Source organism: Dendropsophus ebraccatus, chromosome 3 (assembly GCF_027789765.1).
Source record: "Dendropsophus ebraccatus isolate aDenEbr1 chromosome 3, aDenEbr1.pat, whole genome shotgun sequence".
Lineage (NCBI taxonomy): Eukaryota > Metazoa > Chordata > Amphibia > Anura > Hylidae > Dendropsophus > Dendropsophus ebraccatus.
Genome location: NC_091456.1, coordinates 7,290,875 through 7,307,356, shown reverse-complemented (window position 1 = coordinate 7,307,356; position 16,482 = coordinate 7,290,875). Strand labels below are relative to the sequence as shown.

The 16,482-nt window shown below is 39.2% G+C and overlaps 1 protein-coding gene across 3 annotated transcripts in view; it reads left to right on the top strand.

Annotated features, from left to right (window-relative positions):
- Positions 1 to 16,482, top strand: part of RPH3A (rabphilin 3A) — a 151,910-nt gene that overhangs the window by 115,948 nt on the left and 19,480 nt on the right. For all 3 annotated transcript variants that reach the window (XM_069963974.1, XM_069963973.1, XM_069963975.1), the window contains 7 exons: positions 1,928 to 2,011; positions 4,124 to 4,189; positions 4,664 to 4,894; positions 6,264 to 6,343; positions 8,905 to 8,979; positions 10,090 to 10,199; positions 16,270 to 16,396. In XM_069963974.1, the coding sequence (XP_069820075.1) occupies positions 1,928 to 2,011; positions 4,124 to 4,189; positions 4,664 to 4,894; positions 6,264 to 6,343; positions 8,905 to 8,979; positions 10,090 to 10,199; positions 16,270 to 16,396 (773 nt within the window). The remainder of the gene's footprint in view (positions 1 to 1,927; positions 2,012 to 4,123; positions 4,190 to 4,663; positions 4,895 to 6,263; positions 6,344 to 8,904; positions 8,980 to 10,089; positions 10,200 to 16,269; positions 16,397 to 16,482) is intronic.

The following is a 16,482-nucleotide window of genomic DNA, read 5'->3' as shown; positions in this document are numbered from 1 at the left end:
ATGTTCCTAGATTCACTGACGTTGAGAACGCTGCTGTGTTTTGGTTGATCTCCCTGAGGTCAGCCATCATTCTTCCTTTGCCATAAGTTTGAAGTTATGTTAACTACGTACATGTTATGCAAACAACGGCTGTTGTTAACACAGTGTATTGAACAATGGCCGTTGTTTGATACAGCCATTGAAATGATTGACATGTCAAATATTTCCAGCCGTTGAGCATTAATTTCAATGCAATTTTTAATGCAACAATGGCCGTTGTCCGTACGTTGTTTGAACATAGCCTAAGGGTGTGTCCAGCAGTAAGCTATCTAGCAATTTCCATTGACATTCAGCAGAATTGTGAATGCAGCTCTGAGTTACAGGCTGTAAGTATAAGGTGAAGTGGGATATGGAGTGCACGTTATCTAGATGAGAGCTGATATACAAAAAAACAGGTGTATTCTGTGGAACACAGGAACAGAGAACATCTAGGCCTTACTCCCTCCATTTCCTGCTCGTCCTGGAAGACCTTGCCGACCAAGCCCCATTGTCATGGAAAGGTCCGGATTCTTTGGGTATCTCTAGGAACTCACTCTCTGCCCTGATTACTTATTCCATGGATTAACATCGATAAATCATGTTGTAACAACGTCCATTCAATGTGTATGGATCACTATGGAATCTACTTGTCTTCTGCAGATGATCACATTGGAGTACCTAGACATCATTTTTTAGAGATCTTCTCTCTGGTTGGATTGCACCTAGGGGAAAATATCTGTCACATGGCATCGTACATACATGATATCAATCATACAGAGCGGCACTCACCCTGGGGAAGAGGGGGAAGGGATACATGGGAAGATACCTGGATATAAGTGGGTGACACTATATCATAATCTACAACCATGCATACAGCAGACGTACAATTCATGCTGACCTATTACACTGTATCTTTGAATAGAACTATGTTTTTTTTAACCCTTTAGTAGGAGATGTTATTTACTACTTCTGTACTATGAACTTAAAATTATTCTGTATTTCCATTTTAAATTCATAACTCGAACATTATATATTTTAAAGGGGTGGGCCGGCAAAAAAATGTTTATTTCAAATCAACTAGTGTCAGAAAGTTATATAGATTTTTGTAATTTACTTCTATTTAAAAATCTCTAGTCTTCCAGTACTTATCGGCTACTGTATGTGCTACAGGAAGTGATGTATTCTCTCCAGTCTTACACAGTGCTCTCTGCTGCCACCTCTGTCCATGTCAGGAACTGTCCAGAGCAGCAGCAAATCCCCATAGAAAACCTTTCCTGCTCTGGACAGTTCCTGACATGGACAGAGGTGGCAGCAGAGAGCACTGTGTCAGACTGGAGAGAATACGCCACTTCCTGCATGACATACAGCAGCTGATAAGTACTGGAAGACTGGAGATTTTTAAATAGACGTAAAATTACAAATTTATATAACTTTCTAAAATCTGTTGATTTGTAGGCACCCCCCCCCCCCCCCCCCCCTAAACAAACAAACGCTGGAGTATTGGAGGGAAAATGACAGCAAGTTAAAAGTCTCTAAATTAGAGAGCACTGGGGGTGGGACTACCACCCTCATTTCACTGATCTCCCATGCCAGCCTACTCCTCCTCATGGATATTAGGGTGGTGCTCTGCAGCGACTTCACTGTAATACAAGAGAAGGGGGAACTGGATTGGTGCACTGATAATCCCGCCCCCAGAACACCAAACTACCTAATTTGAATGTTAATTAAAGTGAGGAATTTCCAAGAACGGCGCTGAGGATGAAGGTCAAAGAATGACCCCCATTCTCAGTGTCTCCTCCCCAGTGGGTCAGAGTCTGATAACCTCCTGTTAGTTTCCCTTAAATTGGGCAAGTTTACAACCAAATAGGCATTAACCATGTTTTTACTCTGTCTGTATTTCTTTTCCTAGGTGCTCGGCGTAGCAATGTAGGCCCAAATGCAAGACCTGGTGCTCCTGCAAACCAAGCTCCCAGTCTACAGTCTGCCCAGCAAGGTACCATAACATTTGGGGATCGATTCCTCACATAGCGTAAAATGTAAATGGAAACAATCATATAGATTTCCCCCTGTATAGAAACATAACAAAATTGTCAGTAAAAAGACCACCTGGTCCTAGTCCAAGAAAATCCTCATGGGCGGGGGGAAATTTAAAAAGACAATCTATTCACCTGTCCCCATGCCCTTGCTGTGCCCCATCACCAGGCTCTCATACCCCGCCAGGTGTCCCCTTCTCCTAGTTTCCAGGTACGTCACGACTCAGGTTGAATGTCACAAGTGGGTGGGATTAAGCCCACTCAACCAATAAGTGATTGCAGTGGTGTCTCGCCCCAAGTCACTGACTGGCTGAACAATAATCCGAAAACCCTGGAGTCCCGGAGCAGGACGCGGCTCTCTGTCGGCACCGGGACAGGAGAATATGATTTATGTTCCCTGAAACAATGGCCGTATCAAACAACCACCGTTGTTCAATACATTGTCTTCAAATTAACCCATTTCACTATGAGAAGAACGGCCGTAGTTTTTCCTGAAAACAAATACCCATCTTGTGATAAAATGTATGTTGTGTGAACATAGCCTTAACATGGTAGAAATGTTTAACGCAAGAAAGACCTCAAACCTCATTCAACTGAAGCAAACAATGCAATTCACATTAGTCACACAGAATGACGGCCACTACCACACAGCTCTACCTTTCTCTATTCCCTCTTCCCCAGGAACTGGTTCTGCTTGATCCACACATATAGAGGTTACGTTTCCAGGTACACTCAGGCCTCAGGATAATATATACCCCATCAAGTCACCTGTTTTTAATAGGTTTGGACCTAGTTCCCAACAACCTATCTTTGCCAGTCTTTAGCCCGACTAGCCGCCCCTTGGCTGGGTCCTTCCCGGAGGGATATCTGGCTAGTCCTGTGTTCTGAGACTCTTAAATGAGGCTTCACAGACTCTTTTTGCATATTTATATTTCCCAGGGGGCAATGCGCCTAGGATTTCACTGTGCTGAGCACCTTTACTAGCAGTGAACAGTGTCTTCTTTAGCTGGTCTCCCTGAGATCAGTGATCCTTTAACATAGTGGTCTACTAGGCATTGCACCAGCCTGGCCAGATTCCTGATCCACACTGATGAGAGGCAACATCCCGAAACAGCTGTCTGTGGATACCTGGCTTTTGTATTTCCCTTATCATCCTTAGACTTGTAAATTAAGCTAGATATTGACAGAAAGGGCTATTTACCATGTTGGTTTTGGTGGTCTCCTTCCAGGAGCCACTTCTGGGCTGGGTCCTTCCCTGGAGGGATATCTGGATAGTCCTGTTTTGAAGACGCTTAAATAGTGCTCCATAGACTCTTTATCCACATCTCCAAACTGACTCCTTAACAGGCTGACAATACACTCAGTCTCTTTTGGCATCACAAGAAACGTCTCTGTAAAAGAATTGGACACCTGTACAGCTTACACACTGTGTGTGTGTGTGTATATATATATATATACACACACATCCCTGAGATAAAGAACTGAATAGTCTCTATGTGAAGAAGCATACAGTCATACAGTCTGTGTACCGTCTATACATGTGCTCAAGGAATCTCGTTTGACCTGAATGGGATTTCAGACTATGACTATTTCTTTAAAAAAAATGTCCTGTGTGGGGCAAAAAAAATATTTCAGGCTGGGGGTGGGGAAACATAAAATAGAGGTCATATTCACCTGTCCCGGGGCCTGCATAGTGCCACGTCCTATGCCCGGACCCCAACCGGCTGTCTTCTGAGCTCCCCCCTGGCTACATACCCAGATCCCGGAAGAAGATGACATCTGGCAGGGTATGGGAGCCCGGTCATGTGGCACAACGCGGGCACAAGGACAGGTAAGTTTAGCGTCTTCCTTACCCCCCACCCCCCCCCCAGACTTCTCCTTTAACTGTATTTGGTATTGAGTTGTGAGTACGGTGACTTGTAAAGGGAAACATAACCCACAAAGAACATTTGATAGTGGTTTGCTTGGCTTCTCTATGACCTTGTGGGCTACTTGCAAAGTAAATATTATTAATTCAATACTGACAGTTCAGTGAAAACACTCTCATAGCGGTTACGTATTTTTCTCCGCAGCTCCTCCGACTAGTGGCAGATCAGCACCAAGGCCAGCTCCAGCCGGCAGGTTTACAGAAGAGCAAGGTATTGGTTCTATATTTCTAGATATTAAAGGGCTAGTTCACCAATTTTTTTTTCTTCTTTCAAATCAACTTGACAGAAAGTGCAAGAGATTTGTAATTTACTTCTATTAAAAATCTCCATTCTGCCAGTACTTATCAGCTGCTGTATGTCCTACCAGAAGTGGTATTCTTTTCAGTCTGGGAGCAGAGGTTTTCTATGGGGATTTGTTACTGCTCTGGACAGTTCCTAACATGGAGAGAGGTGGCAGCAGAGAGCACTGTGTCAGACTGGAAAGAATACACCACTTCCTGCAAGACACACAGCAGCTGATAAGTACTGGAAGACTGGAGATTTTTTAATAGAAGTAAACTACAGATTTCTGGCACCAGTTGATTTGATTTTTTTTTATATGTATTTTATGATATTTATTTATGATATTTATTTGTCAACAACTGAAAAACAGTCGATTATCAAGGTCCTCTTGTGTTTCCATAGGAGGTCCCCCAGCTTCTCAGCCGCCTGAACAACCTTACACACCTGCAGCATCTAGGGAAGATAAACCCAGTGGTTTCACAGCACAAGGTGTTAGAGAGGACAGACCTCTGCGCCAGACCTTATCCTACTCTGCTGCCGTGCCATCAACAGTCACATCCGCTCCTGCCCGCCAGTCACAACCGCAGGAGGAAGAGGAGGAGGAAGCCAATAGCTATGACTCTGATGAAGCTAGTGAGTACTGCGGAAATTACTCTCACAATCATGTGCCAAAATAAGAGTAAGTGGTGTCAGACTCTTTAAAGGGGAACTATCAGAAGGTGAGCCGAATCTAACCTGCTGATATGTCCCTATTGTACAGGAGACGCCGAGGAGGAAGGGATGTGTCTTAGGGTCCTATTACATGGAACGATTTTTAAGGACTAACGATAAACGATCGCAAACGAGATTGTTTATCGTTAACCAGAAATCGTTCACCATATTAGACAGAACGATAATCGGTAGATACAATCGTTACTACAATCGTTATTGCGATCGTTACTGTGATCGTTTATTCCTTCTGATCCCAGCAAAACAATGGACAATGTGCAATTACACTGAACGATTAGTGAAAAATGCGGAACTTGAGCGAACGAATGTGGAATATAATTTTAGGTTCCGATCTAAATCAACGACATACGAACGATTTTTTGATCATTGCCTGCAATTACACAGAATGATAATCGTTTAAATTCGAACGATATAATGATTTTTCGCATGATAATCGTCCCTTACCTTCCCCCTCAGCGACGTGTCGGTTCAGTTGGTTGTGCGCTCCACAGTCCAGTGAGGCCGTTAGGAGCACTGCCCCCCCCATAACACTGACCTGCCCCCTGCTGGCCCACCCCTTTCTAATGATAAGGAATAGAGTGGGCCAGCCGGGCTGGATCAGTGGTACGGGGGCAGATAGTTCTCCTAACAGTCTCACCGGAGTGTGGAGCAAACAACTAACTGCACAGGAACAACGCTGAGGATGAAGGCAAGAGATATACCCTACTCCTCAGTGTTTTCTGTACAATAACAACATATCAGCAGGTTAGATTCATCTAACCTGCTGATAGTTCCCCTTTAAGAAATTTAGATTCCGTTTTTTCCCCTCCTTAGAAATTTGTGGACAAATATTTTTCTGTACTTTTTGCATTATTTGCTTTATTTGGATCAGTTTGTGTCATTATGGGAGGATCACCAAATTACTGGACAGACGAACAATAACTTCTAATCATTTGTTTCCATTGCACGTTAGACAAATAGAGAAGAAACCCATATGGTAAACATCGGTTTCACAATCCAGACAGCAGCGTCCTCCGCGCTTGCAGAGTAGTAGCCGGTGTTTTCTCGGCTACTTTAAGAATGAGACGCTTCATTAGTTTTGTTCCTTTTCCTGAGAACAGGTGCTGGAGATGACAAACTGGTTGGTAATGGGCCAGAAACAATTTGGCTCATTTTCCACTCATTCATAAAGGCCTCGATAGTATTTGAGAACAAAAGCCAATTTCTTTTTTTAGTTTTGTGCTTTTCAATGTACCGAGTAACACATTGTTTTTTCTGTTCGTCTATTGTGAAGCTACATTGGGAGCTTTGGAATTCAGTCTCTTATATGACCAAGCCAATAACTCTCTTCAGTGCACCATCATAAAAGCCAAGGTAAGTACTCCGCTTTATTGTAAAAACATAAGAAGTGACAAAAATACATCTGGCCGCTTTGATAAACGTTTTAATATAAAAGTCGTTGTTTCAGTCTTTTACAGCATTTTTAATTTTTTAATAAAGAAGATATTAAAAATGTTTAAAGAGAAAAGACCTCATCAGATTATTCCAGGTTTTATCTATTCCCCCAATGCCACCACATTAAGTGGCACTATAAGTCAATGTAATGACAAGGGAAAAACCAAGGCCAGGTATCCATCCACATACAGCTGTTTCGGGGTGTTGCCCCTCATCAGTGTGGAGCAGGATTCTTGATAGATGGGAGCGATGCCTAGTAGAGCCATAAGAGAAACAGATCGTTGATCTCAGGGAGACCAGCTAAAGATGACACTGCTGGCTGCTAGTGAAAGCGCTCAATGCAGTATAATCCTAGGTGCATTGCTCCCTGGGAAGAACAAGTATGCAAAAAAGAGTCTGTGGTGCCTGCATGATCCATGGAAAATTATCTGTGTTTGCATCCATTTCCATTTCAGTAAAATGTGAACAGTACTAGTTTGTTTAGATTAGATTTTTTTTAGGGACATCACGGATGTTTGTACTATTGGGGACCCATACCGCAATCACAATCCGCACAAGGACATGTCCTTTTTTTTTTTACCTAACGGTAAAATCAAAGCGGACTTTGCATTTTTATTTGTTTCTTTTTCCATTGACTTCCATTATAAAAAAAAGGGTTCACAAAACGAATCAAAACGCATCCATTTTTTTAATGTACCCAAAAATGTGGTCAAAAACATTTTTTGGGTACGCTAAAAAAAAATGCATTTTAATACTTTTTTTAAATTCTTTTTTTAATAATGGAAGTCAACGGAAAAAAAAACGGATCAAAGTGTATTGCACACAAATGCATTAATTTTTTTGAAAAAAAATGGATGAAAAAACGGATTGCATAAGTGCAGTGTGAACCCAGTGAACTTAGTGTTATCCTTCGTGCACAAAGGTTTTAAAGTGTCATTGTCATTTGAAAAAAACTTGCCATAAAATCATTTCAAAAAGTTTTGTTGTTTGGGTCTGGGTGCTTAGGCCTTCCATCACTGGCTCAAACAATTGAGGAGAAGCATTAAGTTCTTCTAAGTGTCCGTTCTCATGAATACTTGTATGCCACATTGACATTCTTCCTAGAAATGCACTCTCTCTTTGTACTGCAGATTCCCTCCATGGATTTAGTATAAGACCCATCTACCGGCCTCCCCTAAAGTGGTTAACACCAATCTTATTACTTCTCACATTGTATTTTTAGTCTTAACGACTGAGGTAGAGCAGACGCCTTAATTAGCCGCGGTATCCATTTCACACACCCATCTCTGACCGCCCACCATCGACACAATATCGCCATACTGTTATCTGCGACAAAAATATCTTCGAGCGTTACCTGCAAATTGTGGCAATTAATTCCATCACAAATTTAACAACTTGGTCACATTTCAGTGATCTGTGATGCTATTAGCTTTAAGGAGAATTCTCAAAAGTAACGTATGAAGGGGAAGTCAGTCGGCAGGGAGGAACATAATAACCAAGCGCTACTTACCTCCCCCCTCGCCCATGAAGCGCCTCCCCCCAGCTCCCAGACTCCCGACGGAAGGCATTTTTGGGGTAACTTGGGGGAAAATGCCTGAGCCGGATAATGGGCAGCCACAGTCACTGACTGGCTGAGTGGGCTGTCAATCAGCTGGGTTGTGACGTTGGCTGAGAAGGATCCCGGGGCCTGACGGGGGTCCTGGAATGAAGATCCGGTGCTAAACAGGCACGGGGACAATAATTAGGTTCTCACATATAGATGGCAAGTGGAAGATCTGACCAAAGTTACTGTACCTACTCTTCATTATTTACCTCGCTCAGTTTTGGTATTACTGCACTTTACATTTCAGCTCCATTCAAGTGAATGGGGTTGAGTAGAATACTATTCATAGCTACTATGAAAAGAACAATGCTGTGCCTGATAAAATAATCAAAGGGACCACAACGGCCCCTTAACTAGCTGATCATCTCAGACCCCCCCCTAATGATTTGCTATCGGTTACCTTTTCATATAACTAGACCATGAGTATTTTAGTCCAAGAAAATGCACTTAATAGTATAATCTAGCAAACAAATGTAAACTGCCAGTGCTATAGAAGTAAGAAAACTTTGTTCTCTCACCATATAGTTACTTTGTAGAGTTTTTCGTCTAGTTTCCTTTTAATCCCTTAAAGGGGTTATCCACCTAAGGGCTGAAAAATAAAACGCTAGCTGCTCTTACTCACCAAGCCCCCCTGTGTATTTTAAGCCGTCTCCGGTCTTTCTAAATGCTGCCATTCCTGAGTTACAAGTTTTTCCAAACCCTGATCTAAAACCAAAATGGCGGTGGGCAGGAAACTACATTTCCCATCAAAATGTCTATTTAAAGTGACAAACATTCACAAAAGGATACAGTCCTGAAAGAAAGATTGCACCAACCCCTTTACATACAGTTATTACTTTACTGTTTTTAATGCTTGTTTAACTTGTTTTTGTTCCAGGGACTAAAACCAATGGACTCAAATGGCTTAGCTGACCCGTATGTGAAGCTGCATCTTCTTCCTGGGGCCAGTAAGGTAATGCAAGTGTGTTTTTTTTTAATGCAAGTTTTTTAGTATGCAAACACCTCTTCAGTTTACATATTTAAGTAAAAAAAAAATTGTATTCATTTTGTTTAGATAAAATTGCCTGAATCTTACTCTGCAGATGTTGCAGTGGTAAGGAACTGAAACACAGTAGGGGGGGGGGGGGGGGGAATACGGTACATTAATATTTTCTCTTAATTTTGTGGGGTTTCGTGCCAACTTTTTTGGAAAGTCACTTTGCCCCAAAATTTGTGGCAAAAATAAATGAATAAAAAATCGGAATCCCAACATTTTCCATTTTCCTTTTTTTGGTGCAAAAGTGGCCCACAAGTACACCACGTAGGTGCTTAGATTTTGGCCAGAGAGAAGGTTTAGATAAATTACGGTGTGCGCCACTAATATCAAGCTATGATATTGAAAGTTTTTTCAATAAAGGAGAAAAATCCTCTAACTCTATTCTCCAGGCGGTGATGGCCTACCTGTATTGTTTACAGTAACTAATCTCCATCTATACCGGACATTTGTAGAATTGTTCTGGACAGTCCTAGTTTTCTTTGTTTTTCATAGTCTTACTTTGATGGAGCTTTATGGCATAGACACACCATGCAGCTGAGATCCGTCAGTGTTTGGCTGCAGGTCTATATTGTCCATATGTTTCTACAGAGAGTTGTTTTGTTTTGAGAGTTGTTCATGGGACAAGGAACTGTACGGGACCCCATGAATCCTCCCCATCCACATACTCACATGAGCCGGTAACCAACGCAGTCCTGCGGTATTCCATTCTCCCAGACCTCCAGCAGACGTCACTGGTGGTGGGAGAACGGAATGACCGTGCCGGCCATCGGGTCATGTAAGTATGTGCATCGGGGGGAATCTTGTGGCTGGAGAGACTGGTAGGACAGGGAGCCCTGCCAGTGGGTACTGTGAGTCATAGACACCATGGAGTTGACAGACCACGTTTTGGCCCCGTCTCATGGGCCCCGTAGCAGTTGCGTGGTCTACCTCAATAATAGCTATGAAATGCTATAAAATGTTATTTTTTTAAGGTGATAAATAAAACTACTTAAAGTGAATTTAAAAAAAAAATGTATCTATTTCCAGGCGAACAAACTGCGCACGAAAACTCTAAGAAACACTCGCAATCCAATGTGGAATGAGACCCTGGTGTATCACGGAATCACTGACGAAGAATTACTGAGAAAGACTCTAAGGCAAGTTCTCTCCGGGAGTTCTCTCTGGTAAATTGAGAGCAAGGTTGCTAAGCTCAGCATTAATCCTCATTAAGATAGGAGGCTAGCAGGATATTGATCGTATTGGTAAAGAGGTCAGCACTCTCTTCATTCTAGTTAGTAGGGACTTGGTGAATAATTAGAGATTTACGAAGCAGTCTGACATTACTGACATGGCTATACAAAGTCCGATGCTTTTCCCTTAGTTGTTCCAATTGGATTCTTCTATAAATAGGTGAAATGCAGGTACGGGGCAGATACGAGGCTTACATGTACATCCCCCCCCCAATCACATTCAGAGGGAAATGGCTTCACATGGAATTGGCCACTACATGTATTGTGTATGAGGATGTACTGATGTAGTACTGATCATGATGAGCTATTTCACTAGTTCTCTAACCTACACTGGCTGACGTAATATGATACCTGTTGACCGCCCACGATCAGAGTGATTGGCGGATCCACAGAGAGCACCTCCTGGTCCAGTGACGCACCTGACTTACGCACCGCCTACTCATGCGCACTTGGTTGCTCCACCATTCAACTCCTCGCTCAGACTTTGCGTCTTCATGCCCCACAGTGCCTACATGTTTTTACATAGCGCAGCAGAGGACCCGGTACGGTGAGCGCTCACTCGTTGCCCCAGATGCATATAATTGCATGATTAACTCAGATTATTTTAATTTCACATCAATGGACACTTTATTATAATATAATCAATTGTTTAATTTTCTTATATGTATTTGATACATGCAGGATGCATTTTTTGATAATATAGATGCAGGTTTGTTGTGATTTCCACTATGATTCACACTAATTGCACTGATTGATCTTGTGATGATGATTGTATACACAGTTGTACATATACCCTCTGGGGCTGATTTTGTTCACTGCTTGAGAAAAGCTTTTATTGTTAGAGATGAAACGTCGCACTTGTGTTTCATGGGCAAATAAAACTCACATTTTTCTTCATCCCGAAGTGCTGAAATCATCTTGTTTTCTATCTGTCTATCTATCTATCTCCTATCTATCTATCTATCTATCTATCTATCTATCTATCTATCTCCTATCTATCTATCTATCTATCTATCTATCTCCTATCTATCTATCTATCTATCTATCTATCTATCTATCTATCTATCTCCTATCTGTCTATCTATCTCCTATCTATCTGTCTATCTATCTATCTATCTATCTATCTATCTATCTATCTATCTATCTCCTATCTATCTATCTCCTATCTATCTGTCTATCTATCTATCTATCTATCTATCTATCTATCTATTTCCTATCTATCTATCTATCTCCTATCTATCTATCTATCTATCTATCTATCTATCTATCTATCTATCTATCTATCTATCTCCTATCTATCTATCTCCTATCTATCTATCTATCTCCTATCTATCTATCTATCTATCTATCTATCTATCTATCTATCTATCTATCTCCTATCTATCTATCTCCTATCTATCTATCTATCTACTATCTATCTATCTATCTATCTATCTATCTATCTATCTATCTATCTAGCAAATAGATAATCCACGGCACTCACAGGGTTAAACGGTGAAAAAAGTAAGTGATTTATTGCAGCATTCCAAAACAAGACACTGTCTAGTGTCTTGTTTTGGAATGCTGCAATAAATCACTTACTTTTTTCACCGTTTAACCCCGTGAGTGCCGTGGATTATCTATTTGCTATTTGGGAACGATCTGTGGTCAGGATCCAGGACCGCTGACACCCGAATCTCCTATCTCCTATCTATCTATCTATCTATCTATCTATCTATCTATCTATCTATCTCCTATCTATTATCTATCTATCTATCTATCTATCTATCTATCTATCTCCTATCTATCTATCTATCTATCTATCTATCTATCTCCTATCTATATATCTATCTATCTATCTATCTATCTATCTATCTCCTATCTATCTATCTATCTCCTATCTATCTATCTATCTATCTATCTATCTATCTATCTATCTCCTATCTATCTATCTCCTATCTATCTATCTATCTCCTATCTATCTATCTCCTATCTATCTATCTCCTATCTATCTATCTATCTATCTATCTATCTCCTATCTATCTATCTATCTATCTATCTCCTATCTATCTATCTATCTCCTATCTATCTATCTATCTATCTCCTATCTATCTATCTCCTATCTATCTATCTCCTATCTATCTATCTCCTATCTATCTATCTCCTATCTATCTATCTCCTATCTATCTATCTATCTATCTATCTATCTATCTATCTATCTCCTATCTATCTATCTATCTATCTATCTATCTATCTATCTATCTCCTATCTATCTATCTATCTATCTCCTATCTATCTATCTATCTATCTATCTATCTATCTATCTATCTATCTATCTATCTATCTATCTCCTATCTATCTCCTATCTATCTATCTATCTCCTATCTATCTATCTATCTATCTATCTATCTATCTATCTATCTATCTATCTCCTATCTATCTATCTATCTATCTATCTATCTCCTATCTATCTATCTATCTCCTATCTATCTATCTATCTCCTATCTATCTATCTATCTATCTATCTATCTTCTATCTATCTATCTATCTATCTAAAAAAGAGAACAAATGCTGAAATTTCGTAGCAAATACCATATATATCTTTATTGAATAAATATAAAAACCACTAACATAAAAAAGAGAGACAGACCAAACATTAAAAAGAACAGTGACTAACCTGGAGGTGTTTCTAAAGTAACCAAATCATATATGCTGGAATCTCTGACCGACAACAAATGTCACAGAACAGGGGGATGTATTCACATATTAGGACATTATAGTACATGTGATAAATAGTAAAGTGCAAGTGCATTCAATTCATGGACTCAGCCCACAGATAATTCATAAATCTCTGATCCACCCTTCATTAAATATTATTTCCCCATCAAATCAAGGGATCCAGACAGTGATATACCTTTTACAATGATGTGCAATGTTTATCCTCCAGGACGCCTGGACGTCCTGGAGGATAAACATTGCACATCATTGTAAAAGGTATATCACTGTCTGGATCCCTTGATTTGATGGGGAAATAATATTTAATGAAGGGTGGATCAGAGATTTATGAATTATCTGTGGGCTGAGTCCATGAATTGAATGCACTTGCACTTTACTATTTATCACATGTACTATAATGTCCTAATATGTGAATACATCCCCCTGTTCTGTGACATTTGTTGTCGGTCAGAGATTCCAGCATATATGATTTGGTTACTTTAGAAACACCTCCAGGTTAGTCACTGTTCTTTTTAATGTTTGGTCTGTCTCTCTTTTTTATGTTAGTGGTTTTTATATTTATTCAATAAAGATATATATGGTATTTGCTACGAAATTTCAGCATTTGTTCTCTTTTTTGGTATAATCCGTGTTTGCTGTAGTGGCGGTAGAACGGCCGATTGCAATGGACCTTGAATCATTAATATGAGTATTCTATAGGTATACGGCCATTGCATCTAGACAAAACCGTGAATCTATCTATCTATCTATCTATCTATCTATCTATCTCCTATCTATCTATCTATCTATCTATCTATCTCCTATCTATCTCCTATCTATCTATCTATCTATCTATCTATCTATCTATCTATCTATCTATCTATCTATCTATCTCCTATCTATCTCCTATCTATCTATCTATCTATCTATCTCCTATCTATCTATCTATCTATCTCCTATCTATCTATCTATCTATCTATCTATCTATCTATCTATCTATCTCCTATCTATCTATCTATCTATCTATCTATCTCCTATCTATCTATCTATCTATCTATCTATCTCCTATCTATCTATCTATCTATCTATCTATCTCCTATCTATCTATCTATCTCCTATCTATCTATCTATCTATCTATCTATCTATCTATCTCCTATCTATCTCCTATCTATCTATCTATCTATCTATCTCCTATCTATCTATCTATCTATCTATCTATCTATCTATCTATCTATCTATCTATCTATCTATCTCCTATCTATCTATTTATCTTCTATCTATCTATCTCCTATCTATCTATCTCCTATCTATCTATCTCCTATCTATCTATCTATCTATCTATCTATCTATCTCCTATCTATCTATCTATCTATCTATCTATCTATCTATCTATATGTCTATCTATCTTCTATCTATCTATCTATCTATCTATCTCCTATCTATCTATCTATCTATCTATCTATCTATCTATCTATCTATCTCCTATCTATCTATCTATCTATCTATCTATCTATCTATCTATCTCCTATCTATCATCTATCTATCTATCTATCTATCTATCTATCTATCTATCTCCTATCTATCTCCTATCTATCTATCTATCTATCTATCTATCTATCTATCTATCTATCTATCTATCTATCTATCTATCTCCTATCTATCTATCTATCTATCTCCTATCTATCTATTTATCTTCTATCTATCTATCTCCTATCTATCTATCTATCTCCTATCTATCTATCTCCTATCTATCTATCTATCTATCTATCTATCTATCTATCTATCTATCTATCTCCTATCTATCTATCTATCTATCTATCTATCTATCTATCTATCTCCTATCTATCTATCTATCTATCTATCTATCTATCTATCTATCTATCTATCTATCTATTATCTATCTATCTATCTATCTCCTATCTATCTATCTATCTATCTCCTATCTATCTATCTATCTATCTATCTATCTATCTATCTTCTATCTATCTATCTATCTATCTATCTATCTATCTATCTATCTATTATCTATCTGAGCTGTCAGCAATAGAGCAGCATATCAGGGGAAGGAGACAAATTTGCAAAGTATTTCATTTGATGAGCCTTAGAAGTATAACTATGCTAGTTTGGATTGGAGTAACCCTTTAATTTGAGCTTTTTTTAGTTAACTGTTAAGAAGGATCTTTGCTGTTTGGCCGGTTGCCATTCTCGCTCTATAATAGAGATTTGTCATTGATGAGTTTGTCCCATGGGGAGATCCGTCATTGATCACTACTGGATGAGTGTAGAGAAGATCCTGTCATATATGTGTAATGTCCTGTAGCTCACGCTGGGCGGCTAGATGGCGCGGTCACAGAGCGCTTTATTTTAGAGTTTTCAAGGGAGGAGAGAGTTGAGGCCCTTGAAAACTCTAAAATAAAGCGCTCTGTGGGCCTCAACTCTCTCCTCCCTATTAGAGTTCTTCACAATTGCTAAGCAGAAGATGCAAATAATATAGTATATAGTTCTGTAGTATAGTTATAACAATGAGACAATATGGTTCCACTAACTCCTCCGGAGCAGGAGAAGCTCATTGCACTGGTTCTATGGCTAATAGAAGGGGCCACGCCAGGGTGTAAGGATTGTCCTAATGGAACAATGGTTCTTAAAGTGTCCAGAACAGTTTAGTGACTGCGCCTGTGGGAGCTGTAACAGCAAATACAATGGTTATTACAGGCTTTACACTGCCTATTGGCTACAACTTATGTATAATAACTGCATGGGAGATGACAGTAACATATTATATTCTTAGGGGGGCAGTTCACAAAAAAATTCTTTCAAATCACATTTTTAATTTACTAAAAAAAAAAAAAAAAAATCTCAAGTCTTCCAGTACTTACCAGCTGCTGTATGTCCTGCAGGAAGTGGTGTATTCTCTCCAGTCTGACACAATGCTCTCCGCTGCCACCTCTGTCCATGTCAGGAACTGTCCAGAGCAGCAGCAAATCCCCATAAAAAACTTTTCCTGCTCTCCAGATTGGAAAGAATACACTACTTCCTGGAGAACATTCAGCAGCTGATAAGTATTGGAAGACTTGAGATTTTTTTTAATATACGTAAATTACAAATCTTTGGCACTTCCTGGCACCAGTTGATTTGAAAGAATTTTTTTTAGGGGTGAACTACTTCTTTAAGCAGATCAACTGAATTTGTGTTTTTATCAGTTTTTTAAATGCTTAATTTATTATTATTGTTTATTTATTTATTTATTTTTATATATTTTGCACATTGCTACTTTACTTTCAGAATTTCTGTTTGTGATGAGGACAAATTTGGTCACAATGAATTTATTGGCGAGACAAGATTTTCCTTGAAGAAGCTAAAACCAAATCAGAAAAAGAATTTCAATGTTTGCCTGGAGCGAGTTATTCCGGTAAAATTCTTTCATTGTTTGCTGATATATATATATATATATATATATATATATATGTATATATGTATATATATATATATATTTTT